Here is a 26141-nt window from a genome sequence, read left to right on the forward strand (position 1 = left end):
CAGCGGGAGGAAGTTCCAGATGACTACTACAAGCATGACCCTGATCACAAGCACATCTACCGGTTTGTTCGGACGCTCTTCAGTGCTGCACAACTGACAGCTGAATGTGCAATAGTGACACTGGTAAGAGATGGCCTGATTACTGAAACTTCAGCTTTCAAAATTTTTTTCCCTTTTTTTTCCCCTTCCTTCAGTGAATGAACTGGGCTGAACTGACATTAAAATAGTTACAGTATCTCGTTAAACCTTGTTAATAATGAAGACCCTGTACAAGTGAGTTCATTAGAGAAGATTTCTAAGTAGACACAAAGTGGATAACTAAAAAGGAACTTACCTTTTCTACATATGAATATGTAATGCTTAATTAGATAATTATCAGTCAAACACTCTTTGTTTCATAATATGTAACTCTCTGAAGAAGTTTGAGAAAGGCAGAACAGCCGGATGCTGTGAACAGTGGGGTATAATAAGATTGGGCATGAAGACATCTTCCATTTCAGTTGTGTGGAGGGGAAAGCGGGAAGTTTTGAGTTCACATTAGCCAGAACAGTGCAAGTAACACCGCCTAAGTGGTTGAGGATCAATCCTGTAGGAACTCCAGGAGATGAACTTTCTCACTATTATGTCCTCCAATCATTGCTGCCTTTCTATGAAACTTTTATTAAACCAAAGAGGCTACAACTTTTCCCCAGGTGACATGGAACATTATGTATTTGGAACAGAAGAACAACAGTAAGAAAATAATCTCATTACAGTTTGTTGTTTGATTTCAGAAAGCAAGATGGATATAAAAAAGTGATGATGATACCATGTGCACACACACATATATGCATATGTATATGTACAGGAAAGGAAAGAAAACCCACAACCGATATAACTGCTCCATTAGACAGTCTTTTAAACTGCACTTTGTTGCATACTAGATTTCAGTCTTCATTGTGGCTTCTTGCTGAAAAACAGTTTGAAAGGAGCACAGAAGAGAACTCTCACCAAAAGACAATGTGGTAATTAAGCAAACTGAGCTTGAAAGACTCTCTTTAATAAGGAAATAATTAAAAAGGCCAGATAGTTAGAGCTGTTGAAACTCTGCAAGTAGTTTGAGGTTTTTGCTTTTCCAAAGACATGCAGGTAATTTTGACAGACAAAGATGATCGCTATCCCTGGGCGATCCTAGTCGCTGAAGCAGTTAAAAAAAGAGAGGTTTTTAAGCGGATTTCACCACTAGATGGCTCTGTTGTAACAGGAACACCTTCAGTCTGCCTGAAGGCTACAGGATGGGAAGAAAATGTGGGGAGACCCGAGTAATAAAGACGTGATCCTGCCCTTAGACCTGTACAATGGCTTCCTGCACCCACTAGTTTCTGAGGTTTCATTAGGACCTTGGACTTAATTGAGGGAATAGAACATTAAAAACAATCTATATTCAAATTTGAAAGTGCAGATTACTTCGTATGTGAATTATTATAGGAGTGTGAAATAGAAAACTTTTAAGGAAGAGACTGATTCAACATCTTTGGGCTGCTTGGAGATTACATGGGAGAAATAAGTAAAAGACCAAGACACGCTTTGGACAAGGGTATCTCACTATCTCAGCAGCTGGTGATGTAGGTAAAAGCAGAGGATGACACTGTTGTAGGTGAAGGACTGAAGTCTGTTCTTCACAGAGTGAAGCAGAAATAGCAGTATAACGCCTTTCACTGTGGAAGGATAGCAATTAACACATCTTTGTCCTGTGAGTAGAGATCACATTGCAGGTGATGTGCAGGAAGTGCTGAACGCTTCCTGTTAGGCTACAAGTGCTGAACCCTAACGGTGATGAAAGGCTCGCATGATGCTGAGTGATGTGCTGTCCCAGACAAGCCCTCATGAGAACCTGTCAGTGACTGCCTGGACTCGTTGATGGAAAGAACTCCAGCAGTGTCTCCCTGAAACAGCAGTGCTCGCTGCTCAAAACTGATTCTCCAGTGTCTTTATTGTATACCTTGGTGTTAGAGGTCTTGTACTATAATAAAAAACCTGGAACCTGTAACTCCTGACAGCTTGGATTCTAAAGCGTAAACAGTAATCACCAATACTTATTTTGACACACTTAACGGTAATGGGATAAAACAGTCATATTGGAATGGCAGGCTTGCTGCTCAGAACTTGGCTCATGGTCTTAATTACACATATAAAATTGGTTTGGTTTTTTTCTTTTTGTAGGTTTATTTGGAAAGGCTTTTAACCTATGCAGAGATTGACATATGCCCTAGTAACTGGAAGAGGATAGTCCTAGGAGCTATTCTGCTGGCTTCTAAAGTCTGGGATGATCAGGCTGTGTGGAATGTGGATTATTGCCAAATACTGAAGGACATTACCGTTGAGGACATGTAAGTTGCATGGTTTGGCTAATCTGCAGTGGTGGGGTGTGTTTTGTTTGGTGTCTTTTTTTTGTTTGTTTGGATTTTTTTGTTTGGTTCGTTTTTTGGAACAGCAGTCTTTGTGATCACATTGACAAAATGTCTGTCTGGTGCTATGGTATATGTATATGATGTATATCTGGTGTCCAGCCTCGTTCTGCTTTTTAACCTAGGAAACTTTGGATAATCCTACTTTGAGACAAATCTGTATTAATATTTCTAATGACTTGGGTGAGTAACTTCAAAGTTAGTTTTCTTTGCTTTCTTTCCCCCAGTGATGAACCATGGGACTGGCTTCTTGTTTCCGTTAACTTTTTGATTTGGTGTAATGCAAGTGCCCAATTTATAGTCTTATCAAAAGTCTTTTTGGGGAGAAAAAAAGCAAGCGAACTAAATTTGTTCCCTACCTTTTCTGTTTTAGAATTTGAAAAATTGCAAGGTAAGCTGTAACTTGTGACTTATGTGTCTGCATTTGTATCTGCTTAAGGCCTAAATATCCCAAGGTTTGAATTCCTAGCCGCTGTGGCTGGCAGACAGGTGGTGTCTGTGTTGGTACCTGTGGTTGCATGTGTTACATCCAGCTGCTGCTACAGCTCATCCTCTTTGGGTGAATTCTTAGACTTGTCTACAGTGCTGAGAACAAACTCCTCCATTTTACTACTGCTTGTTTCTGTAAGGCTGTTCCTTGTACCTAGTCTTGTCTCAGATGTAGATTTTAGTTTTTCAGAAGTTCTTTGAATCTGCTGTTTTTTCTTGGTGCACTCAGCTTTAAGCCCTGCAGTTTCAGAGGATGTTCATCCTTGTGGCTTCAGGCTCGTACTACAGGCTGGAGGCATGTTTATGTGGAGTGGATTTGGCCCATTAGACTTTCTGTTAAATTCCTTCTTGCAAAGTTCTATCATCTCCAACAGCTTTGAGATGTCAACGTTATTGTTTTAATTCTGTTTGCTAGCTTGTCCCCCTATTTCTCTTATTATCACAGCGGTAGAAATGCCAGAAGGATAGCTTAATACCGAGCCAGGTTTTCTGGCCTTAATAAGCTTCATGACGTGTTTTGTGTGTGTTTGAGTTTTATCGTGCTGCTGTGCTGTAACCGAGCATGTGTCCAGGCCTGTGCAGTAACCATCAGTCCTAGCAGTGGAGCAGACTGAGGTGGCAGAGGTTTGCACGCAGCACTGAGAGGCTACCCATGTAGAGACTCTGTTCTTGCCCCCAGCGCTCTTCCCTGGATTCAGCCTAAAGCTAATGTTTAAAATACAGTAAGTAAGTATTTATCTGGGACTCTTCAGGAGGAGGAATGTCCAGTTTTCTTCCTTCTAGGTGGGGGTTGGAATTTCTGAAAATGGGGGAGTTGTCTGCCCCAAAACAGTTTTTGTTACAAAAGTTATGTCACACCACAAACAGGAAACATAGTACCGTGTTTCATACACACCCCTTGCCTGGGAGTTCTTTGTCTCCAAATGCAGGGCTGTGCCAGCTCTGCTTTCAGGAAAGCATAATTAGTGATTTTATACAATGTACATCTTCACTCAGCCTGGCTCAGAGTGCTCATCTCTCTGAGGAACATACTTGAGGCATAACTATGAGATGGCTGAAGTGGGGTCAGCAGTGCTAGGAGTGCTGGAGTGTACATCTTGCTCTTTTTGATGTCTCCTCTTCTAGCCCTATTTGGGACAAATCAAATTGATAGCACTGAAAGTATCTGTAACAAGCAGGATGTTTATTCTGTATTGCCAGTGCTGGGTCTCCTGAAGTTGTCAGTACTTAGATTTTCAAAGCAGTGATGGTGGTAAGGAAAATAGACTGAATTTAGGCTTATTTTTCCCTCCAATTTGAAGACAGGATATTTGTAATCCTATCTCATTTGAAATGACTTAGACTTTTGAATTTAGGTACGGGCAGAAGTTGCACAACCCCTTTCTGACAGTGGCCCAGGGCTGTCCTCCCAGGCCCTGCAGCGTGCATTTGGGCAGACCTCGCTGCTCCTGGGCTGGGTAACATCACCATGATCAGGACCTTGGAAAACTGCTTAAAAGACTCAGCAAAACTGAGGTTTCCGTTTTTAAGTCTACTTTCAATTAATAGTTGGTACTACAGTTAATTGTCAGCCTTAGTAGTTTCAGTAGTTTTTTAAACTAGTCATTTAATGGTATTAGAATACAGGTGTTACTGCGAGGAAACAACTGGCAAAGGATTTCAGGCATGTCTGCATTCTAGTGCTGGGGCGGGCTGGCAACACTGCCAAAAAATCCACCCCAAACCCCAGCAGCTTCCCAGCTAAAGATTGCTCGGCAGGGCTGTACTGGGTATCGCTCCCTGGGCGGGCCATTCCTGTGCAGCAAAGGCTTGTCCACAAGGACTGGTGGCACGTTTTGTTTGTGAACTTTCTGTGAGTTTTCCTCCTGGCTCTACATACCTGGAATGCTCTTGGTAACCTGATGGATACTCTTGTTGAGCCACTGCAAGCCAAGCATAAGAGCTGCACCACGCTGGAACTGGCAAAAGGTTTTCTGTCTGGTTTAGTTCACCCAATTTGCAAATCTGTGTGTGTGTGTGTGTGTGTGTATGTGTACAAGCCAGACACCTCTCCAGAAGGCAGGGTAGGTGCACCTCGTCCCCACCAAACACGCTGTCCTTACTGCTCAAAGACACTTGCTTGGCAGCGCCACCTCACAGCTCTGTGAGCGGTGCGAGCCGTGTGGTTCTCACAGAGACTGCCAGTGGGTTAAAGTTTGTTAAAGGATGCGCGATCCAGGCCTTGTCACAAGCAGATGAGTTCATTTGCCTTAGCTTCTTCCTACTCAACATAGGTTAAAGTGTTTGTCTTGTTTTTTTCTATCACAAGCCCTTTCTTATTTGACCAAAGCAAAGGCGGGTTTTTTTACTGAAAGGGGGTTTTTGTTTTGTTTTACTTATTTCTAATGGGGAAAAAATCAAAGGAAATTAAATTGGTATTTGGGAGTCATCCTTTGTCAAAACTTGCTTGTTTTGATGAGAGTGAATCCATAATCACTGAAAAATTAACTGTGCAGCTGCTAATCTTGCTATGATTGCTTGTAAGGGGACACATGCTGTTCGTTCTTTTGGCTACCTATATTTGTAAATAAGGCACAGAAAACACACAGGCATTATCCTTTCCCAGGTTTTAAACCACTGTTAATAGACTTGTTAATCCAATGAAGAATTGTATTTTTACAGAATTAAAATGTATTAGCCTAGTGAGTACAAAAGGGGCAGTGAAGAGCATTTATTCACAGGGTAAATCAAGCTCTGATCAGCTGATCATCAAAACATTATCTGATTTACATTTCTATAGGCTTATGACCATATGAACAGGAAATTAATTTTGGCACTAGGTTCAATGACACTCAAGTCCACTATGCTAGAAAGAAGCACAAAGCTGCTATTCATACTGAGACCTGCCATCCAACACAGGATACAACCTGGATGATTCCTTGATTTATATCCCACCACCACCACCCCCTGATAGGTAAAACATCCATTTCAAAAGCCCCCCAAAAGCAAGAACAGCCTTGGTACTGAATTTGTGCAGCTTACTTTCTGGTGTATTCACACTTGGCCCATACAGCTGCTCATTTCTGTTGAGACAAGTCAGCTACCGGTAGGAACAGTTGTTGAGTTAGTGTTGAACTGAATTGCTTGGTTTGGGTACCACCAGTTTCTTTTAGGTTAATTTGTAAAGCATCGTTTGTCCTCTGTAGAACATCTCTGATTTAGCTGACCATGGTACAGTAGCTGAAGCAGCCTTTTTCATGTCACAGTGCTCTCCTTACTCTCCTCCAAATGTTTTGCCCGGTGAAATTAGATGAGCGAGTAAAAACTGGACAGTGCCCTTTGACATAGTACTTTGTTATCCTGCCTAATGCTATTGAGGAGAGAATTCCATCTCCCACCTAATGCTGCTTATTTATTTATTTATTGGAGATGAATCCATGTTGCTTCAAGAGGCTTTTTTCTGTGAGATAATAGCAGCAGCTCTTCATAGATCCATTTGTTGCCGTGGTGATCTGCCTACTCCTTTTGTTAGTCCGCCTCTACTTCAATAAACCCCCTTCCTGTTATCAGCCCGGTGAAAATGTCTGCAAGTTCTTCAGAGCTAATAAACAGCATACATCATTCCTTTCATCTGATCACTATAGTGTGGGGCCGTACAGAGTGAGAATGGCGCATGAATTGTACAGCTGCACTAATGGAACTCTGAAGAATGAACCTCCCCGGTCGGCCCGGCGAGTGCGCGGCAGGGCGTGCTACCGTCCCCTCCGAGCTGGAGGTGCCAGGACTCAAAAGCTGCACCTTGTTTTGAGCACTGGCGAAGGACCTGTCTCTCAAACCCAGTAATACAGAGCTCTGGATGACTATTTCCAAGTTGCTGCTTTTAAAAACAGGCTTAAGGTCTCTTCAGTGCTTTCAGCCAGCTAAAACAATCTTTTTTTTCCTTTGTCTTCTGTCCCTTATGCCTCCTAGGAACGAGATGGAAAGACACTTCTTGGAGCTACTGCAGTTTAATATCAATGTTCCTGCCAGTGTTTACGCCAAATACTACTTCGATCTTCGCTCCCTAGCAGATGACAATAACCTGAGCTTTCTGCTGGAGCCTCTCAGTAAAGAGAGAGCACAGAAACTGGAGGTAATGGTCTGAGACTGGCTGAGCAGGGGACTCTGCCTGTACCTGTAGTAAGAGCATCTGTTGCTAATCATGTTAAGTGGTGGTTAGGAAAACTAAAAAGCTTTTAGATTAGTGTATTATGGGGTAATTTAACCCCTTTATAACTACAGTTAGCACTTCTAAAACCATGCCTAGGCTAAGCTAGTATGCCAAGGAAAGGAAGGGACAGAGATTACGGAAGTCTAACAGATCACAAAATAAAATGGAAGTTATTTTGGGAACTGTAGCTCAGCTAGGCTGCTTAAGATTGAAAGGATTAGTGTCATATGTAATGGATTGTCTGTCCTTCCCTGGCCACAGTCTGTATTCCAGGCACCTAGAGACAGTCACACTTGGACCTTTCTAAATACTACCAGCTGAAGGTTTCCCACTGCATCCCACCGCACAGCTGCTTTCAGATTTGGGGGAAGCACTCTTACTGCTGTCACGGTGTAACAAACCATTTGTCTGGGGACAGCTGCAGCAATAGTAATGTTTCTTTTCACAACTTTTAGAACCTCACCTTCCCAGAGAAACGCTGCTTTAAGATAAACTTTTGGTATAGCCGCTTCTTAGGAGTCCTTTAGAATGCCCAGATGAGTGTAAATACAGATTACTGGCCCGTTCTGCTCAATAGGAAAGCAGCCCCCCTGTGAGTCCCTGCAGCCGCCTCTGGTATGAAGGCTCATTTTAAAATAACTCGGAACTTTTGTAGAGTCGGTCTTCCTGGTTGCTGGAGATGCATAAGACATTTTGAAAAATACCTAAATTACCTGGGTTCCCAGGCAAAACTTCTTGTTGGCTCAATGCAACCTTTCATCTGTCCAGGTTTAATTGATGACTCTGCATGTTGTTTTGATGACCTTTCAACAAAGGCATTACTGCAGGCCCTGTGTACACCGATACCGTAGCGCCTTTGAGAGGTGTGTGCTACGGTATCCTTGGCTTATAGTGTTCTGTTGCCCATCCCCAATAATTCTGCCAAGTGCCAGGGTGGGGTTTTTTATTTCATCCCAGAAGTGGCTGAACTTTGGGAATAAGTGGGATCCTTCCTGGTCCTTTGGAATGACAGGTATGATACGCGTATGAATTCCATTATTTAAAGTTAAGCAATGCAACTTTTCTGCTTTGTCTCACCCTTGTTACTTGCACTTTAGCCTAATACTGTCACTAATTGTAAATGTGGTTGTAGGGCAGTTCATATTCCACAGGAAATTGTTTACTGAACTGCTCAGTGCCCTGGCATAAGTAGATGATTTACAGGTTGTGAGCCTGTTTTGTTTGTTCTTTGCTAGTATTTGGGGGCTTGGTATTTAAAACCAGAGTAATTTTCAGTATAGTATGTGATTTGCCATAATGCACTTACTAATGCATGTATATAGGACATTTTGGATTTAATTCTAAAACATGATAAATATTTAAACCATTCGCTAAAATATTTAATTCTACGTTTTGGTTAGAAGCACATGGAGCAGTTGACAGGAGCCTGTATGAAGCAGCAAATTAGTATTCCAGGGACTGAAAACTGATTTACACCATATGGGTGACTGGGGCTAAATATGTCAACACAGGTTGCTTTATGATTGATGTGCTAGCGTTAAAACAGGATGGAGAGTCTGTCTGGTCTTGCACCAGGAGCTCATGCAGCCAGTGTCTCAAAGAATGCCACTTTTGAGCCAAATGCATGCTTCCAGAAGGTCGGCAGAAATAAATGTAAATAGTTATTTTAAAATACACTTAGAAGTTTATTCATGCTCAGAGTGCTTTTCCCCTTTTGAACTTCCAGAACACTGGGCTGTGCTGAATGGGTGCTGCCTTAAAGGGAAGGTGTAGGCTTGTAGCTGATCGCAGGACTCTGAAAGATCTGTTGATAGGTGGTAAATTATTAATGGAAGTAAATGTTCAGGACTGAAATTCAGTTCAGCCTTTTATTACAGGTATCCTTATTTATTTGCGTTGATAATGCCTGAAGGCTCCAGTCAGCAATAGGTGTTGCAGGGGAGGACACACTGTTTTCTAGACAATCATGTGTTACTAGGATTTAAATAATTAGGCTTATTACTGGAATAGCTGCACCAGAATAAAGGCTGCTTGACTAGCTAGATCAGCAGAGCAGAGGCAGGCCAATAAATGCATGAAAAAGCAGTTAAATACCAAGTTGCCCACATGTGCTGATATTTAATAGCTGTATTAAAGTGCCGTGGGCATTGCCGTGCCATCCAGCAGTGGGCTGCCCTTCCTTCTTGGACCTCTTTAGGAACCTGATCATGTGAGTGATCCCAGGAAGGACATGTTGGGGGCAAAAAGGTGTAGAGAAGGTAAAGGTCAAACAGACATCCTAGTAGAACTTCGTTTCCTAGGCCTGCTTGCGCTTTGTGGCTGAGGGCAAGGTGTCCAAGGGACACCTTTTCAGTGTGAACCTTTTCTCTCATAGAAATGGCTGCGTGCATTTTTCTACTGTTAAAATAAATTTTTTGTGCTGCTGTGTGCACCAGACCTAACTGCTAGGTGCAATTTTGAACATAACTTCCACAAACTCATACATCTGAAATGGGTCCAAGTTCTCCATTAGATAGTGGGGCTGGTAAAAGAACAAAGATACTTGGATATGGAAACCACTCACCTTCTTCATGTCCTCCTTCCTGATGGGTAGCGTTGCTGTTAGCATGGGGACAGACCCCTTTAATATTTTCCCTCCAAAGTAGTTCTTATTTACTGTCTTTCTAGGTAAAAAAGCTAGTGGCGTCACTGCTGCAGAGCAGCTGCGCTGTTGGCATTACGCTTGTAAATGCTTCCTTGGAACGTTCAGGCTTTTCTAACGCGTACTTTTCATTTTATATCTCAACATGGTATCCAGGCTATCTCCCGGCTGTGCGAAGACAAATACAAAGACTTGTCAAAAGCTGCTATGAGACGATCTTTCAGTGCTGATAACTTAGTTGGCATCCGCCGTTCTAATGCCATCCTCTCCTGAGGAGAGAGAAGGGTGCAGCACCACGAACCAGCATCCATATGAACTGGAGGAATACCACCACTCCACGTGCACAAGCCAGAGGTGATGGTGTCTTCCAGCACGAGGAGGAGAGAGCCCAGAGCTCGAGGAGCATACTTGGTGCAAAAGACAAGACCTTTGTCACATCAACTCTCTCCTCCTTCTAATGTATCCAGAGGTGCAAAAACAAACTTCTCTCCTTCTCTCCCCCACAGATGTTTGCTTACTATGTAGGCCTATAGCTGTGAACTCTTGAGGTTTTTAATAATAAGTAGTTTTCAATTTTAGAATTTAAACACTAACCACGTGACTATAGTTACAATGTTCTTCCCTCCTCTCCCCTGTCATCCAGAGTCTCGCTGCATATGTATTTCGGGTCAATGCAGTGTTAACAAAAACAAAACAGAACATGGGACTCTTAAAAGTATAAAGCCACTCTGGAGCTGAAAACAGTAGCATAGACACGTGTTGACGGCTTTTCCCTGGTTTGGCTACTAAAAGCTGCTATTATTGGTGATCTGTTCATAACCAAGAAGCTGCCCAGCAGGAAGGAATTCCAACTCTGCGCCCACAACTCCACTCAGTAGAGATTGTCAAAAGACTTTGAATGTTTTGACTGGGGGCAGAGACACGGTTTTATGTATTGTTAAAATGTATAGGGTCCATGCTGCATTTCTTGTGAGTTATGGTGCTTCTCTCATTTTCTAATACTTATATTGCTCTGGAAGAGATGCAATCTGTATATTTTTCTGAGGCATTGAATGAGAAAGTTGGTCTGGAAACATCATCACCATCCCCAACAGTGTAGCGATCCAGTGGTGAATGGCATGTGTGCAGCACTGCTTCTCTGAGTTCTACTGCAGATCTCTTGTGCTATATACAGTGGAGTTCCCAAAGCTGATATTGTGCATCCATCTGGCTTCCTTGGGGTTTTTGTTTCCTGGGAGGGATTTACATTCATAATGAGACAGTAATGAGTTTTGAGAATCCTGGGCTACCTGACAAGGTAGATTGACAAATATTGTGTTCAATTGAGAATTATCAAAAAGCTTTCTACAAAACCCAGTTTTTAGGTTTTTTTTTTTTCTTTGCAAAGTGAATTTTACCTTGTGCAACTGCTCTACAAGCTTGGGTTTTGTTCTTTCTGAGACTTTGGAATGGAGCTTACTTTCAGGCTCTGAAACTGAACTCTAAACAGGATAAGTATTATTAGACTATTCCTGTTACAAGTCTTTGTGGTATCTTCCCTTCTTGGATCCAAATAGATTCTAGGCGGTTTGTCCTAGGAGCAGACCTCCCCCCGAATGGCGCGGGTTTTGTGCACTTCCTTTTCCAGCCAAGGCCCAGACACTTACACTGAACAGCCAGTCCATATGCCTTTGCGAGTGGGGCGCTCCGAGCGTAGCCATCAGTTCGGCTGCGCTCAGCTGTTAAAACGATGCATACAGCCTTTTGCGGTATGCAAACGTGTCAGCCCCTGGCTCCCAAATCCATGGAACTTGGCACTTCAGGTATTGATCACAATTCAATTTTGAAAACAATGCTACATCTTCAGGTGGTTTTCCTTTCTCATGTTTGTATTAAAAGAAAAGCTAATAAACTCTATTTTAATTAAAGTTAAAGGTGAATTGTGTGTTCTGTACAGCTGTCTGATTTAATTCCCCATCATGAGTCTCTGGTGCTGGGCAGCTTCTCTCAAGTGTGAAAAACGCCCAGTGGTGTGCATTAAGGCCCCTTGCCTTCATTTTATCGGTGACTTGTGAATGTCTGGGGAGCCAGTAGCAGAGTCAGGGGGCAGCTGCGACAGAGAGCCGCTCGGTCGGTGGCTGGGGCAGGGGCACAGCTTCAGCTGAAGGTGCGGCAGGGACCTGCGGAGCTGCCTGGCTATTCCCACAGCATTTGGATTTAGAATTTGACTGGGGCTGCTCAAAGGACTATCACTGACAGTTTCTTTGCACCGAAATGTCCTTTAAGTAGGACCAGTCTCACTGGAGGCGATTTTATGGTTTTTAAGCCCTCCCTTGAGGAGCACTAAATCGGAAGCTACAAGCGACCAACTCCAGGATTGACTCCTGACCTAATTGCTAAAGAGCTTTTCTTCCCTTTGCACTGCCAGGTGCCCTCAGCTTCGTGTGATGGGTCTGATGCATTTTGCTGTGGGCTGGCACGGGGCAGTCATTTACCTCTTTTGCCAAATGAGATAGAGGCTTTTGCTGCTGGCCTGGATGGCAGGAGAGTGACAGCTCAAGCTGACGGCTGCTTCTGCAGTGCATCCTGCAGGAGTCTGCTGCTCTGAACTTAATTTTGTCCCCAGCCTTAACTGGCTTTAGTTTTACTGTAGCATAGCCCAGAGCACATTGTCAATAGGATTTTGATCTGTTCAGCAGATGCTAAACAGGGCTCAACTTCTTAAAGGAGAGAAAAAAGAGCAATTCCATTTAATTCAATGTTCTGGCTCCCCTAAAAGAGTTGGATTCTGGAAAACACAGCTGGTGGATTTCTTAAGTAAACAATAAAAGTGATACAGCTCCCTTCTGAAGGGATGAGCAGCGATAGCGTTTTGGAAGAAATTATATTTAGGTGATTCTGCTGGAAGATGAACTGGGGGAGGGGGAGATTCCCTGTAACTCTCAGTAGTATTTATACATTAGCAGCACTTCTCTCAAAAAGGCAAAAGAAAAATTACAATCATAGTTTGAGTATTGTAATTACCGAGATTGTTGCCTACCTCTGCTCCCAGGGAAGAGCAGCCAGCTACAGGCTCAGCGTACCTTGTGTCTCTTAACCCAGCAGCTGAATCCTAGTTAATCGATGTTGAGGCGACCTCTGCCTGCATTCAGCTCCAGGGCAGCATGCCCCATCTGGCAGTAAATACTGTTTGCAGAGACAATAGCTAATGTTACGGCCCAGCAAGAATAAGGCGAGCACCACCAAGAACAACGCGAGCACCGTGTGTCAGCGGTCAGCAGGGGCAGGAAGCCACCGGGGACCTGTCTGTGAGCTACGTGATGCCCTTGGCCTCCAGCAGCCCCTTCCCTCTGTGTACAGGGACTGTGTATTTTGTTTCTAAGGAAATTTTATGAGAACTACTTCAGCGTGGGTTTGGCAGTTAAGAGGACAGGCACTCCAGGGATGGAATAAATGTCAAGGCTGGTGCTTCTGGATAAGAGCATAGGGCGTCAAACATAACCTGAGCAAGCGAAGGGGACGGAAAAGCAGTTGAGGCAAGAGGTTGCAGAGGGGGTTGGCCGGCATGCGCGGGGCAGGGTGAGCTGGTGTGTTCAGAGCTCAGCCCCGGGCAGGCTGCTGCCCCCACTCCGCACGGGCATTTCCCACAGCGCAGCAGCATTAGGTAGGGCCGACTTTCCATAATGTTACCTGGGAAAACTACACTTGCATGAAGTAAGCTGCTTGGCAGTATACAGTGAATTACACACAGGGTGCTGCCAACGTGACTGCAGCGCGCTTACTAACACCCCCCCCACCCCCAGCCCCTCGCTGACTAGCCAGGGAGAGAGTATTTACCTGGCTGAACACGGGCTTGTTTGGCATAGGATTAGAAAAGTCTCAGGCTGCCTCTGTGGACAAGGCATTTTTTTTTAGGGTGACACAACCACTTCGGCTTCTGCTCTGTGATATTAAAACCTGTTTGAGAAGCCATATGGTCCCCATGCTGTCAGACACTGTCCCCATGCCACTCAGCCTGAAACAGCTGCAGCTGCACTGTTCAACCCCCAGGCAGCCAGTGGCTACCTCAGGGATGGCCCAAACGGGACATGGAGCAGCATGAATAGTTCCCTCACTCCAAAACAGCAGCTCCAGGTAGGCAACAGTTCTGCTCAGCTCCTACTTACTGCGGAGCGGAGGACACAGCAGCTTGCTGAGGGGCGAGGATGGCAACAAGGCTGCCAGCGAGGTGCTGGAGTTGCTTCCAGAGGCAGTTGCTTCCAGAGGCAGGCGGCAAGTGTCCTCAGCTCCATCAGCAAGAGCCTCATGCTGAGATGGCACATGTCCCCTCCATAGCCCATAACCGCTGCCCTGCACATGGGGGTGGCCCGTGACAGCATGGGGGGGATCACCCAGCACTGAGGAATCGGGTGAGTCAGTCAGTGCAGCTGTCAGGTTTATCTCTGGGTGCTGGAATACTGCTTCCAGGTAGGAGATCCTATCTAGTGGGTCCCAGTGTGTGCTTACACACCTAACTAGATAGCAGAGTCCTGCGCCATTAGTCACCATGGAGCCAGCCTTAACCCCCTGCTGTCCTTCCTCAACTACGTGCTCCTCCCAGCATGAGCGAGCTCACAGCAGATGGCATCAGGGACACTCAAATCTGCGTGCAGTGTCCTGCTTGGCTAAGAGCTGTCACCTGCTCAGCCTCAAAAGTATCAAAGGGCACTTCTTCAGGGCCCAGTTCCAGCACAGGGCAAGGGACTGGTACTGCGCAAGCTGCAGAACACCAATAAAAGTTGATAGTTAACCCCCTTCTACGAGCAAGGCACGACCTTGGCCTGACAAGGAGACACGCTGTCAGAGAGGTCACGGGCACACGGGCAGCGGCGTGCGGCACGGCAGCCCCTGAGGATTAAACCCGGCTCAGCACAGAGGCCGCACATGGGCCATGGCACGCAGCACTGTGCTGGGCTGGGCCACAGCGTGGCATCCCCATGCCGAGGGCAGCGCCACGTGGGCTCGTGCACACAGAAATGCTATTCCTGCGCCATGCAGAACTCGCTGGTCCCCCACGATCCCTAGGGATCTAGAGCTCTGCACTGCCCCCCTGCACATGCCTCCCCGTCCTCCCGCGATTAAGTTTTTACGGTAATTAATACTCTAACAGAAGCAGAAGCAAAGAAAACAACACACGGGGGGGTGTTTTTTGTCCTCATAAATAACTAATCTTGATACTTCTCTTTGAATAAAATTTCTTCAGCTTTTCACAAAATATAGTACAGTTATTTAAACAATGTTGAACAGCATCAGTAACGGAAGAGGCAAAACCCAACATGTAAATTGGCTACAGCATACAGGGCACCCAGCAACGGCGCCTTCCCCCTCCTGCCACCTGTTGCTGAGAAGCCAGGCTCAAACACGTTGATTGTATTAACCTACCGTTAGATCAAAGCTGAAAACGCTCTTGCATTTTTCAATAGGCAATGATTTGTAGCTAATCTTGGATATTTTTTTTTTTTACAAAAAAAAAAAAGCTTTACACAGTCAGTTGCACTTTGGAAAAAACAAAAACAACAAAACACCACCTTTGACATGGTTTTGTTCATTGTATTGCGTGATGTGTGTTTAGCTGTATCTACAAAAGGCACTATAGAAAGAGAGGAGTCCAGCAAGGCATAGATCGGGCAGGCTGGAGTTATTTAACACCCCGGATCATAACTCAAGACTGCCCGCAACATCTCTGCACCTGACCTGCCCCGCTGCCGAGAACACACCTGTCCCAAACCCATATCAAAGGTCACTACGGCTTCTGTATGTACAACCCGGCCTATAATACAACTATTCACAGTTTGTAACACAACACGGTGCAATTCTGTCCACAATGAAGTACAGCAAACACGCCGGAGGGAGGGAGCGAGCGCTCTGTCGCAAGAGTGCTGGTCTGTGCGGCTGGGCAGCCCCTGCCGAGCCCTCATCCCCTGCACTGCTGCTCTGCCCGGAACCCCCCAGACACTCATGTGGTACCTTGGGAGTAGCTTTATCAGTACATGTGCCTCTCGAGCATTGCCCCGCTTCCCTGGATTCGGTTTTAAAACAAGGTGGAAACCTTCTTGACTGAAGTGGTCCAAGGGTGTTGAGAACAACCTGGGATCCTTGCAGTCCAGTGGGAGCAAAGCCAGCAGCTGTTCTCCAGCGCTTGAGCAGCTGGGTCACGGTGCCACACTTGAAGGCAGGCAAAAAAAATGACTCGAGTAATGGCTGGGTGGATCACCACTTAGGGCAGGGGAAAGGGGGAAAAAAAAAAACCAAAACAAACCCAAAAAACCAAAACCAAGCTCGGGTGCTTTCACAAGCCACCTCTCGCCACCCTGTGCCACAGCCGGAGCCCCTTGCCCTTGCTGCGTTCCATGAAGTTGACCACAGCCACCCACCTTCTCAGCATCATTCTACTTATTGAAACCCAGCTGTCACCACCGCTTAATGCCAGGCACCGGTTCTGTCGGCACGCTGCTGCTGTCTGACACGGGGAAGGGAGAAGGCTTGGGAAGCTGGAGGAAAGGCAGTACGAGCGTTCTGCTAAGTTTTCCTAAATTAACTGCTTACTCTCAAATCCTGCAAATCCCACACTGTCTCCGACAGAGGCACAGCTTTGAAAAAAGCAGCAAGAAGTGTTGAAGCTGGATAGCTGGAATATCCAGCCACTCCCCAGGAGAGACAGACTGCTGCCTGGCACAGAACCACCGCCCCCCCCCCATGCCCACACTACCTGCTGCAGTTGTGCAACCACCCTTTTAGCGCTGGTTGTGCCACGCTGTGCCGCAGCCAGCAGGCTGGCAGGCAGTGCCGGGGCTGCCCATCTCACCCCAGGTAACCTGCACGGCGCAAGGCAGACGTAAGCAGCTCGCCAGGCTGCAGAGGCAAGAGGTGCAGAGCAGCGTCAACTCGTTCCCAGCGCTGCCACTGCCAGGGGTGCCCAGGGCTCCTTGTGAACCCCACACTGGGACGGCAGCCCTGTCACCCGCGCAGCCCCCAGGCTCTCCGGGGTGGGCAGTGGAGCAGCTGCCCATGCACAGCAGCGGGCCAGACCCAGGCGTCAGCACCGCAGAACTGAGCCCCACCAGCACCGGCCTCTGCTCAGCCCCGAGCCCCCTGCCCGGGGAGAGCAGCACGTGCTGCCCAGGGGAGAGGGGACCTCTGGGGTTACCTAGTCCCCGCCTGTGCTGAGGACAGCTGGGACCCTCCCCCTGCCTGCCTCGAGGGCTGGGTGGCCGTTCCCCTCTGCAGCCCCTTCCTCCCACACTGCTGCTGCCCACGAAGCCCCTGGCCCACGCAGCGGGCTGCCATCCGAGTGGGGCCAGCAGCAGCGTCACATCTGGGGGTCCCCAGCCCTGTCCCCCGCAACACGTAGCTGTGCCCAGGGGCTCAGGTGCAGCACTGCAGGGAGGCGGCCCCAGCTGCCAGCTCTCCCCAGCTCCCTCGCACCCCGTGGGCTCCAGCAAGTGGCTCGGTGGCAGTGCCGGAGTACTAGCCGGGATTGGGGGCCACCACCCACCCTACCTGCTACAGCTCTCCCCTTCACCCTGGCACCAGCAGAACCTGCCCAGAGACTCATCGTAGGACACAAATCAGAGCTCATAGGCTACCTGCCACCCGACTGGCCTGCAGGCAGCAGCACCCTAGGACCCCAAACAGGGTGTGGGACCCCAAATGGAGCACACACAGTATTGCCAGGCTCCAGGCGTCCCTGTCTCTCTGCTCCCACATTGTTGGCAGCACCTCTCCCTGCCCTGCCTGGGGCTGTGGCCGCTCCATGCCCCAATGGGCACACATGCTCAGTCCCGGGCAGCACCACCACAGTGGGGCTGAGGATGCTGGGGGTGGCCCAGCTGCCACCCCCTCTTCTGTGGCCCAGGGTCTTTGCAACCCTCTCCTCCCTGTGGCTGGGGTCACCGAGGCTCCCTCCGGTCACACATGGGACAGCGGGACCTGCTTGTGGTAGGAGGCCATGCTGGGCAGCACCGTCCTGCCCGCCAGTGCCGGGCTGGTCTCGCCGTACATGGAGGCACCCGCAGGCTTCCTGGCCCGGCAGCAGCGGGCTGTGAAGCGCCTCCAGGACTCAAGTGTCTTGCCAGACCAGATCCAGACGCCAGAGGTGATGCCCACCACAAGGCACATGAAGTACTTGAGCATGAAGACAGCGTAGTCAGGCTTGGGGCGGTGGGGGTCCCCCGGGCAGGAGCAGTTCTGTGCCTGCTCCCACGCCTCCCGGTTGTGCTGCTCGTAGATGTAGCAGGCGATGACGATTGTGGCAGGCACGGTGTAGAGCACGGTGAAGATTCCGATGCGGATCATCAGCTTCTCCAGCTTGTCGGTCTTGGTGCCGCCCTGCTTGATCACACTGCGGATGCGAAAGAGCGAGATGAAGCCGGCCAGCAGGAAGAGGCTGCCGGTGAAGAGGTAAACCACCAGTGGCGCCAGCACAAAGCCCCGCAGGTTCTCCAGGCTCTGGTTGCCCACATAGCAGACCCCGGCCACGGGGTCACCGTCCACGGAGCTGAGCGCCAGTACAGCAATAGATTTGGCACTGGGGATAAGCCAAGCGGCCAGGTGGAAGTACTGCGCGTAGCTAGCAATGGCCTCGTTGCCCCACTTCATGCCGGCTGCCAGGAACCAGGTGAGGGACAGGATGACCCACCAGATGGAGCTGGCCATGCCAAAGAAGTAGAGGAGAAGGAAAACCACCGTGCAGAGAGCCGGGCCCGTGGTCTCATAGTGGATGTGGTGGTGCTCTGGGTTGCAAGCCACGTTGGCGTGCCCTGCCACCAGCCGCACAATGTAGCCCACAGAGACGAAGAGGTAGCAAGCAGAGAGAAAGATGATGGGGCGCTCAGGGTACTTGAAGCGCTCCATGTCAATGAGGAAGGTGGCGACGGTGGTGGAGGTGGAGATGAAGCAGAGGATGGACCAGAGGCCGATCCAGAAGGTGGCGAAGGTCTTCTCATCCTGGGTGAAGTAGGGCTGGTAGCAGGGGATGGCGCAGTTGGGTACCTGCCCAGTCCGGACGCGGTTGTACAGCGGATGGGACTCCTTGGAGATGGGGATAAGGGGCGCTTTGCACTTGCAAGTCCGGCCGCAGTCCAGCCCGGAGGGGCGCTGCCCATCGAGTGGCGTCAGGTTTTTGGCTGCGTCCCTGGCAGGGCGTGTGGGCTTCCCAAAGAAAGGCGGCAGGGTGGTGGCTTCCGTGCGGTTGTAACCCATGCAGAGCACCTCGGTGTCCCCCAGCACCGGCAGGCTGTCGCAGCTCATCCTCTCGGGCCAGGCGAAGCCATACTGCTGCATGATGGGCGAGCAGCCCGCCTTGGCCCGCTCGCAGACAGAGCGGCAGGGGGGCAGCGGCTTGGTGTAGTCGGGCAGGCAGATGGGGGTGTACATGCTGCAGAGGAAGAAGCGCAGGTCCGGGGAGCACTGGATCTCCACCAGCGGCCAGAACTGGTGCACCTCCAGCCCGGCCTCATCCTGCGTGTCGTGGTTGAACTGGTTGGGCATGTAGGTGAGGTTGTAGCCGATGCCCTTGCACATCGGCACCGTGATCTCCTGGCACACCAGCGCCTTGGAAGCGGCGCGCCCCGCCGCCGGCAGCCCCAGCAGCAGCGGCAGCCCCAGCAGCAGCGGCACCGGCAGCCCCCGGCAGCCCATCGCCGCCGCGCGTCCTACCGCTGCCGCATGCCCCGGGCGCCCGCCGCCACCGCCGCCGCGCCGGGAGCGGGGCCCCGCCGGGACCGGGACCGCCGCCGCCGCCGCCGCCACCGCCACCTGCGCTCTGGGGCGGGCGGGCGCTCTCCCGCCGCGCCGCGCCCGCGCCCCGCCCCCGGCCCGCCCCCCGCCTGCGCCCCGCCCTCAGCCCCGCCCCCGCCGGGGCTCCCCGCGGCCGCCCCTCAGCCGAGCCAGGCGGCGCCCCGCCTGCCGGGGGCGGCTCCGGCCCGGCGAGAAGGGACGGCGGCGCCGAACCGCGGCCCACGCCGTGCCTGCCCCCGGCGGCGGCGGGAAGAGCAGAGCGGTACAGGGCGGCCGCCGCTTCGCACCCCTCCTCCCCAGGCCCCCCGCGGGACGCAACGGCGTGCGGGGCAAAGGGGGCGACCTTGGGGCGGGCAGGGGTCCCGCCCCGCGGCCGCCCTGCTCCGGCAGCCAGGCCCCGGCACAGGGGTGGCGGCAGCACCTCCCGCCGCTGCCAGCTCCGCGGCCGCCGGGCAGGGCGGCGCTCCCGGCCAACTGAGCCTCCGCGGGAGGGGCCCCGGCCGGCCCGCCCGCCGCCCCCTCTCTCCCGCCGGGCGCGGCGCGAACGAGCGAGGCCGGCGCTTGCCCGGGGCCGCGGTCCCGTCCCAGCGCCCCGGGGCGGGCGGGTCCGGTCGCGGCTGCGCTCGGCCGCCCGGGCTCGGCAGCGCGGACCTGAGCGCCCAGCCCGGGTGGCGCCCGGGGCGCGGCGAGGAGCTGGGGCCAGGCCCGCTGCGGCGGCGCTCTCGCTCCTGCCCGGGAGGCAGGCGGCTCCCCAGCCCTGCGCCGCCCGGGGCGCGGGTGGAAGGGCGGCCAGGGCCGCGGCACTCGCCTCCAGCACCGGCCCGACTAACCAAGGCGCAGCCGCGGCCCGGCACGGTCGCTCTGCGGCCTGGCGCTGGCGAGCGCCTGTGCCCAGCACCTCACACACCTGAACTGCCCCTCGCCGCACCCGCGGCCCTTGGGGCAACGACCCAAAGCGCGACCCGTAGCACGGCTTGGCTCCCGCCTTGCCCTCGCCTGCTGCCCTGCGGCTCCTGTGCTGCGAGCAGCGTGCCCCACGGCCACATGCACCCTAAGGCCAGAGACCACCCCAAATCCTATGTGCCTGCAAGTGCCCCCGGCCAGGCGCGCACGCTATCTGGTACTGCCAGCTCTGACACCGAACAACTTTCTAGAAAACAGGCAAAGAAACAAAAGCTTAACTCTCTATACCTCTTTGCTTTATGCAAGGTTTGCCTGTAATAAAGCCATACAGAAGAGAATTACAAAGTCACATGTTCCTTTGGAACACAGTGGTGTATCCCTGTAGCAGGAGTCATAACTTTTAATTCTGCCCAACAATGAGCTTCTGTGAACTAGCAGCCCAGCAGAAAGCAATCACAGACAGTTTCATCATGGCTTTCAGTTGATTATCCAAATTATAGCTGAGAGCAGAGGGCAGCCTTTTTATTATCATCATTGCTGTACAATTAGAAAATGCTGATGAAGCTCCACAAGACTAGAAATTCTCCTTTTTTGCTGGCATTTTTCATTTTTATAAGCATTCCCTTGGGCAATATCTTGGTTTGATTCAACACACAACGGAGAACCGGTACATAGGTGGGAAGGGAGAAGATAAGGGGAAAATGGGGCAGCTCTTCATTTCAGTTAACCTACCAACTCCCATAGTCTGGTTCAGGTTTCACCACTCCTCCAGATGTATCTAATTCTTAGAGCCTGGCTGTAAATAATGCTTTATTTGCTACACTGGGGACACATAAAATCCAATTAAGAGCCAGGTAGACATCTGTTGGCTTGCTCTGTGCTTCTGTTTCCTTTTTGTTTTTTATGAATATGTAGCAGAGCAACCAGAACAGCTTGTTATTCATCTCTACAGTACAGTATGAGAGTACAGTGCTTTATGTGCATCCAGCACTATTAGTGACAGAAGCTGTGCCTGCACAAAACCTACCATGCCAAACCCTGGAGAAAAAAGAGAAAGTGTTTCCCACCCCTAAGAACTTGCTATTGTTGTTAAAAAACTCTACAAATTATTAGGAAATCATTTTACCTTTAATCCATATGCAGAGGTGTTCGTAAAGCTCCACCATGGCAGACAGATCTGCTTAGCAACCCAACCAGTCCCTGCCGGTGTCTCCATCCCAGAAGAGATGGGCAGGTGTTGACAATTTATGTGTCCTCATGGCCACAACTTCCACCTGTTGAGGCATTTTCAGCTGGGATGCTGCAGTTCCTGGTAGAAGAATAAAGTAACAACGTGGTAAATATTTCTGTATTTGGTTCTGTCACTGCTTTATTGTCAGCCTGTACTGTTTACCTGGAAAAATTGCCTTTGTGAAGGATACTGTGACTTTTAAAAGACTTTAGAAAAGGACTAAGTGAGCTTCCTTTGTAAAGACTAGCTGTTGCCCTTGCCCTTGTTAGACTATTCAGCAGACTTTTGCAAAGAGCTTTTCAGCCCAGGCTCTGGGCAGGGACAAAGCCGGGGGAGTACTGATCTCGCTCTTGGCTTTGCCTGTACCAAAGCAGGGCAGGAACCTCCTGCCCCTCTTGTTGTAGGACCAGCACGCCATCCCTGGCCCTCGACCCTTCTTACTTCCAGCGGCAAATCCTGGCTTTGTCTGCACCACTGACAAAGTGTCTGGCTCCCAGGAAGGGAGCGGTGGGGGCCCAGCACAGGTGACAGTGGGCTCCTGGTGCTGGTGGGCAGCCTGCCAGTCACCAGCTGGAGGCTGTGCTAGCTCAGGCTCTGCTCAAATTAGCAGTGACCCCTGATTACAAACAGTTTGACTGAGGGGGTGCTGGGGACCACAAAGTGGTTTGCAGCAGCACAAGACTGGCAAGGCTGTGCGTTACTGCCTGCCGTGGTTGCAGAGACGGACTGCTGTCATGCTCGCTATCACGATGTGGCCCCCAGGCAGCTCCAGCACAGCAGACCCCCGTGTACTGGTATAAAAAGGAGACTGATGTTTCCCTTACGCACTGGACATGGCTGCATGCTGCACCAGGATGGGCGTGCTGTCCGCCTCCACCTGTGCCAAGCATTTGCCTTCCCACCCAAAAGCTGCAAGGCTGCAGGCTGCCAGCACCGCACACCTGTGCACCAAGACTGATGGTGGTAACTGGACCTGGAGGAAGGCTCTGAAGTAAGAGACCAAGGTCCTTGCTGCCCCACAGGCAGAAAAGACCCAGCAGGTAGGGAGACTGGGGGGGAGGGGCTCTGAGCCCTCTGCCAGCAGGCAGAGCAGAATGACAACCACTGCCAGCACGTGCAGAAGGGACCCTGGCACCTGAATCCTACCGAAGTGAAACTGCAGCAGGGGGAAACATTTTCTCATGTGCCCAAATGATTTAAAAGCAGTGGGCTGGGGACAGGAATTCCAATTTAAATCAGTTGAATGCTTTTTACCATGGATGCCTTGTTGAAATTCTCTTGAAAATCCTAACCTACATCAATACTGTTTGCTTTTACATAGACCTGTACAATTACGCACCTTGACCCATCACAGGAAAATAAAACCATGCCAAACCGTAGTTATCTTCAAAAACCTACATGGAACTAGACGGCTTCTGAGTGAATTAATGCAAAACACGATTTCTAACAGTGCCAGAGCCTTCAGCAATACTTGACACAAGCACCACAGTTTGTAAACTGCTACCAGATGTTCAGGTAAGTAAGACTAAAGTAAAACCAGGAAGAGCAGCTGCATTTGAAACTCATCTTCCCAGACCCACCAATAATTACTTAACAATATCTGTACATACAAATGAACGTAAAATCTACATAATTAGTTTGCATTAGTCTCCCCAGGCACTGGGATCCCTTCTGTGAGGCACAGTTGGTACTCTGAAGGGGTGCTCCTGTCCCAAGGTGCCACCACTGCAGCACGCAGAAGGCAGAAGCAGGGTCAGGGCCCCAGTTCAAAGGCACAGGAGGGTCGGTGGGGGTGAGGAAGGGTCCTGCCATGCCACAGCCTGGCCATCAGCACCACAGCTGCGGCTGACCGTTAAATCTTGCTGTGATTCACAAAATGCTGAGATGAGGAGGTAGCAGTGAACTTCAATTTGACTTTGTTGGGGGGCATAGTGCAGCCTGAAACTTTTCAGATATGCAGTTTTTGAAACACATCATGTCGTGCTTTTTACATTTTTTTTTTTTTTTTTTTACACATGGGGCCTTGGCAAAAAACGACCAGTCCCCATAGTTAAGTTGACATGATAAATTAGTATGGCCCTGGCAAAGCCCTCACTCTTCATTGGGCAAATACTTATTTATGGACTTTCAAGTTGTGGCTTATGTAACAACAGGGTGAGTGACTTTCAAAAACCTCCGCCATGTATTGACCTGATAGAGCCTAATGGGTCCTTCAGAGCAATTAGGATTTATTCTGTTAGCGTCTATTGTGTATAGAGACCATTTTCAAAACGTGTTATTTGCCCAGAAGGTAGTAATGACTGTTTAAATACACAGTTAGATTGCTTCTGAAATGCTTGCTGCTCTATACATTGCAAAGAATTTACTCCCAAGTATTTTTCAGAGTTAAATACTTTGCTCCACTGGGATTTCCAAGCAGAGTGATTATACCACACATGCATTTGTATGCTTACAGCTGTAAGTGAACTGAGCTCTCAGGAAAGCTGCCAAATGATCAACCTTGAAGCATGAAATCTGAGGTATTTTCATGACCAAGGGGCCAGTGCTTGCCACTCCAGTGGTCTGAGCACTCAGGTCATTTCCCAGCTGAGAGAGCAGGGCATTTCCCATGAACCATCCAAGTTTTGCCTTGTCTGAATGTCCAGCAAAGGTGACCTTAACAGCCATGAAGCTGTGGTTTCCACCATAAACCCTCCATGTGCATGTGAGGTGGGACCATCACCTCTTCCCTGTAGCCTGACCCCTGGCCAAGCTCCTCAGCAGGCACGAAGGAGCACAGCTGCACTGCCTGGCCAAGATCAGTGCTGGCTTACACCAGCTTTGACTCTGACCACGTGAATAAAACAAACCCCCAACTCATACATGGGAGCTATCAAATGTCTCTATGAAATAATAATAATATAGACTAATTACTGCATATCTTCAGACCAGTGCTGTTCTGATCAGTGCCATCTCTTAACAGGAATTTCCCTTTCCTGCCCTCTCCTTAGCTGTAAGACACCTTCAGGGTAAAACTACTCCAAGCAGTTCAGCTTTGGCACAATGCTTTCCCTGCCCTGCCTCAGGTCACAACCTTTGGAAGCTTGTTTCTATTTGCTTGGTTTACACCAACATTAAAATAATATCCATTACAGCTGCAGTCCTTTATTTCTGGGGACAAAAGCACTAAGCCATTTTCTAATGCAGCAAAGGGAGAGACAGGTTAGAGGAGCCTCTGGCTGAAAACATAGCAAATACTTTGGAGTTAGAAGGCAAGTTTGTAACTGCCAATGGGCAAGATCCCCTGGAGAAAACACTCCGGCAGCCTGGACGGAAGCTGGCTGAAACTTGCGATTTCTGTTTTGTGGAAAATCCCAACATTAAAACCCAATGTACAACAAACCAGTTTGTGCCAAACAGGGTGAGCTGCCCGTACTTCTGAGAAATTCTGCAGCATCAGGAAAAGCTAGGAGCTTTCCTGTCACAACATGAAGTCCTAGAAGCCCCCTGCCTGGGAATGCTGTGGGAGCACAGGGTGGGGGAGGTCCTGGGGTGCCAGGAGCTTGCTGGGAAATTGGGCAGAATTCAGCCAGGAAACAGCCCAGTGAGCACTTGTCCCTTCGATCCTGCCTGGCTTTCAGAGAGAATTGGTCAGTCAATAGAAATGTTCCCAAGAAACTTGCTGTCTGCTAAATCCGCACCTTACAAAGAAATGGCTATTGGGATGAACACCTGCGGTTATGGCTGCTCTCTCCTGGCCTTCTGCTGTCGGTATGAACATCTGTGGATATGGCTGGTCTCTCCTGGGCTTAATATTCTGTCACTTGGTGAAAAACATATGATAACAACTGTTGCTGTTAGGAGTGACTTCAGTCTGCATTCAGAATAGTTCAAGTTCAGTCTCACCTTTTCTGAAAATATGAGGTTTCATACAGTCAAAATAGGTTTCAAAGGCATAAACCACTTTGCATTTCTTCACTAACCTCTCAAGATGCTGTGATCAAAATTTTCCAGATGCAGCAATTCTGGACCTCTTGAGGAAATCTTAAGAGATCTTTATTTCCAGACATTGCTACAGACCCTCCTTTATAACACGCCACATTGCCCACTCAAGATCAGAGGCAATCAAAAATCACACATTTGCAAGTTTTATCCTGTATGCATACTCATCTGCAGTACCCTTGGAAAGTTCATATGCAATACACGTGTTTTCCTGAACCAGTACGTACCCAGGCCTTTCAGGAGACACCTCCTGAAACAACGTCCCCTCCCTGACCTTTCAGGCATTCTTGCTAAGACCAGGCACTTCAGATTCTCCATATCTGCTTCTGACATCCTTGAAGTGCTTGACACAGGGCTGGAGGAATATTTGGAGCTAAGCCTTATTGAGTCATGTCATTCCCATTAAATGAACCAAATTATGTTGAAGTACAGATTTAAATCCCTGCCTTATCAACATTTATTGGACACAAGTAAAAAGGGACAGAAACAGATGAAAAGGCAATT

At 49.3% G+C, this 26141-nt stretch overlaps 3 protein-coding genes across 3 annotated transcripts in view; 1 reads left to right on the top strand and 2 right to left on the bottom strand.

Moving 5' to 3' along the window:
* The window catches only part of CCNYL1 (cyclin Y like 1), a 34368-nt gene extending 22695 nt beyond the window's left edge, over positions 1 to 11673 (top strand). Inside the window, exons 7-10 of the mRNA XM_040603614.1 lie at positions 4 to 123; positions 2203 to 2369; positions 6885 to 7047; positions 9923 to 11673. Of these exons, the coding sequence (XP_040459548.1) occupies positions 4 to 123; positions 2203 to 2369; positions 6885 to 7047; positions 9923 to 10039 (567 nt within the window). The 3' untranslated portion in view covers positions 10040 to 11673. The remainder of the gene's footprint in view (positions 1 to 3; positions 124 to 2202; positions 2370 to 6884; positions 7048 to 9922) is intronic.
* PLEKHM3 (pleckstrin homology domain containing M3) overlaps positions 11085 to 26141 on the bottom strand; it is a 122738-nt gene continuing 107681 nt past the window's right edge. Inside the window, exons 10-11 of the transcript XR_005829325.1 lie at positions 21552 to 21734; positions 11085 to 12931 (exon numbers count right to left, since the gene is read on the bottom strand). The gene's annotated coding sequence lies outside the window, so the exon portion shown is untranslated. The remainder of the gene's footprint in view (positions 12932 to 21551; positions 21735 to 26141) is intronic.
* FZD5 (frizzled class receptor 5) lies at positions 15321 to 19530 on the bottom strand. The gene has a single exon (XM_040603613.1). It carries the CDS (start codon positions 19421 to 19423, stop codon positions 17693 to 17695), a length of 1731 nt encoding a protein of 576 aa, XP_040459547.1. The 5' UTR covers positions 19424 to 19530; the 3' UTR covers positions 15321 to 17692.

Source organism: Falco naumanni, chromosome 8 (genome assembly GCF_017639655.2).
Source record: "Falco naumanni isolate bFalNau1 chromosome 8, bFalNau1.pat, whole genome shotgun sequence".
Classification (NCBI taxonomy): Eukaryota; Metazoa; Chordata; class Aves; order Falconiformes; family Falconidae; genus Falco; species Falco naumanni.

Excerpts from the sequence above, each read along its gene's own strand:
- FZD5 (XM_040603613.1), bottom strand. The coding sequence starts at position 19,423 with ATGGGCTGCCGGGGGCTGCCGGTGCCGCTGCTGCTGGGGCTGCCGCTG.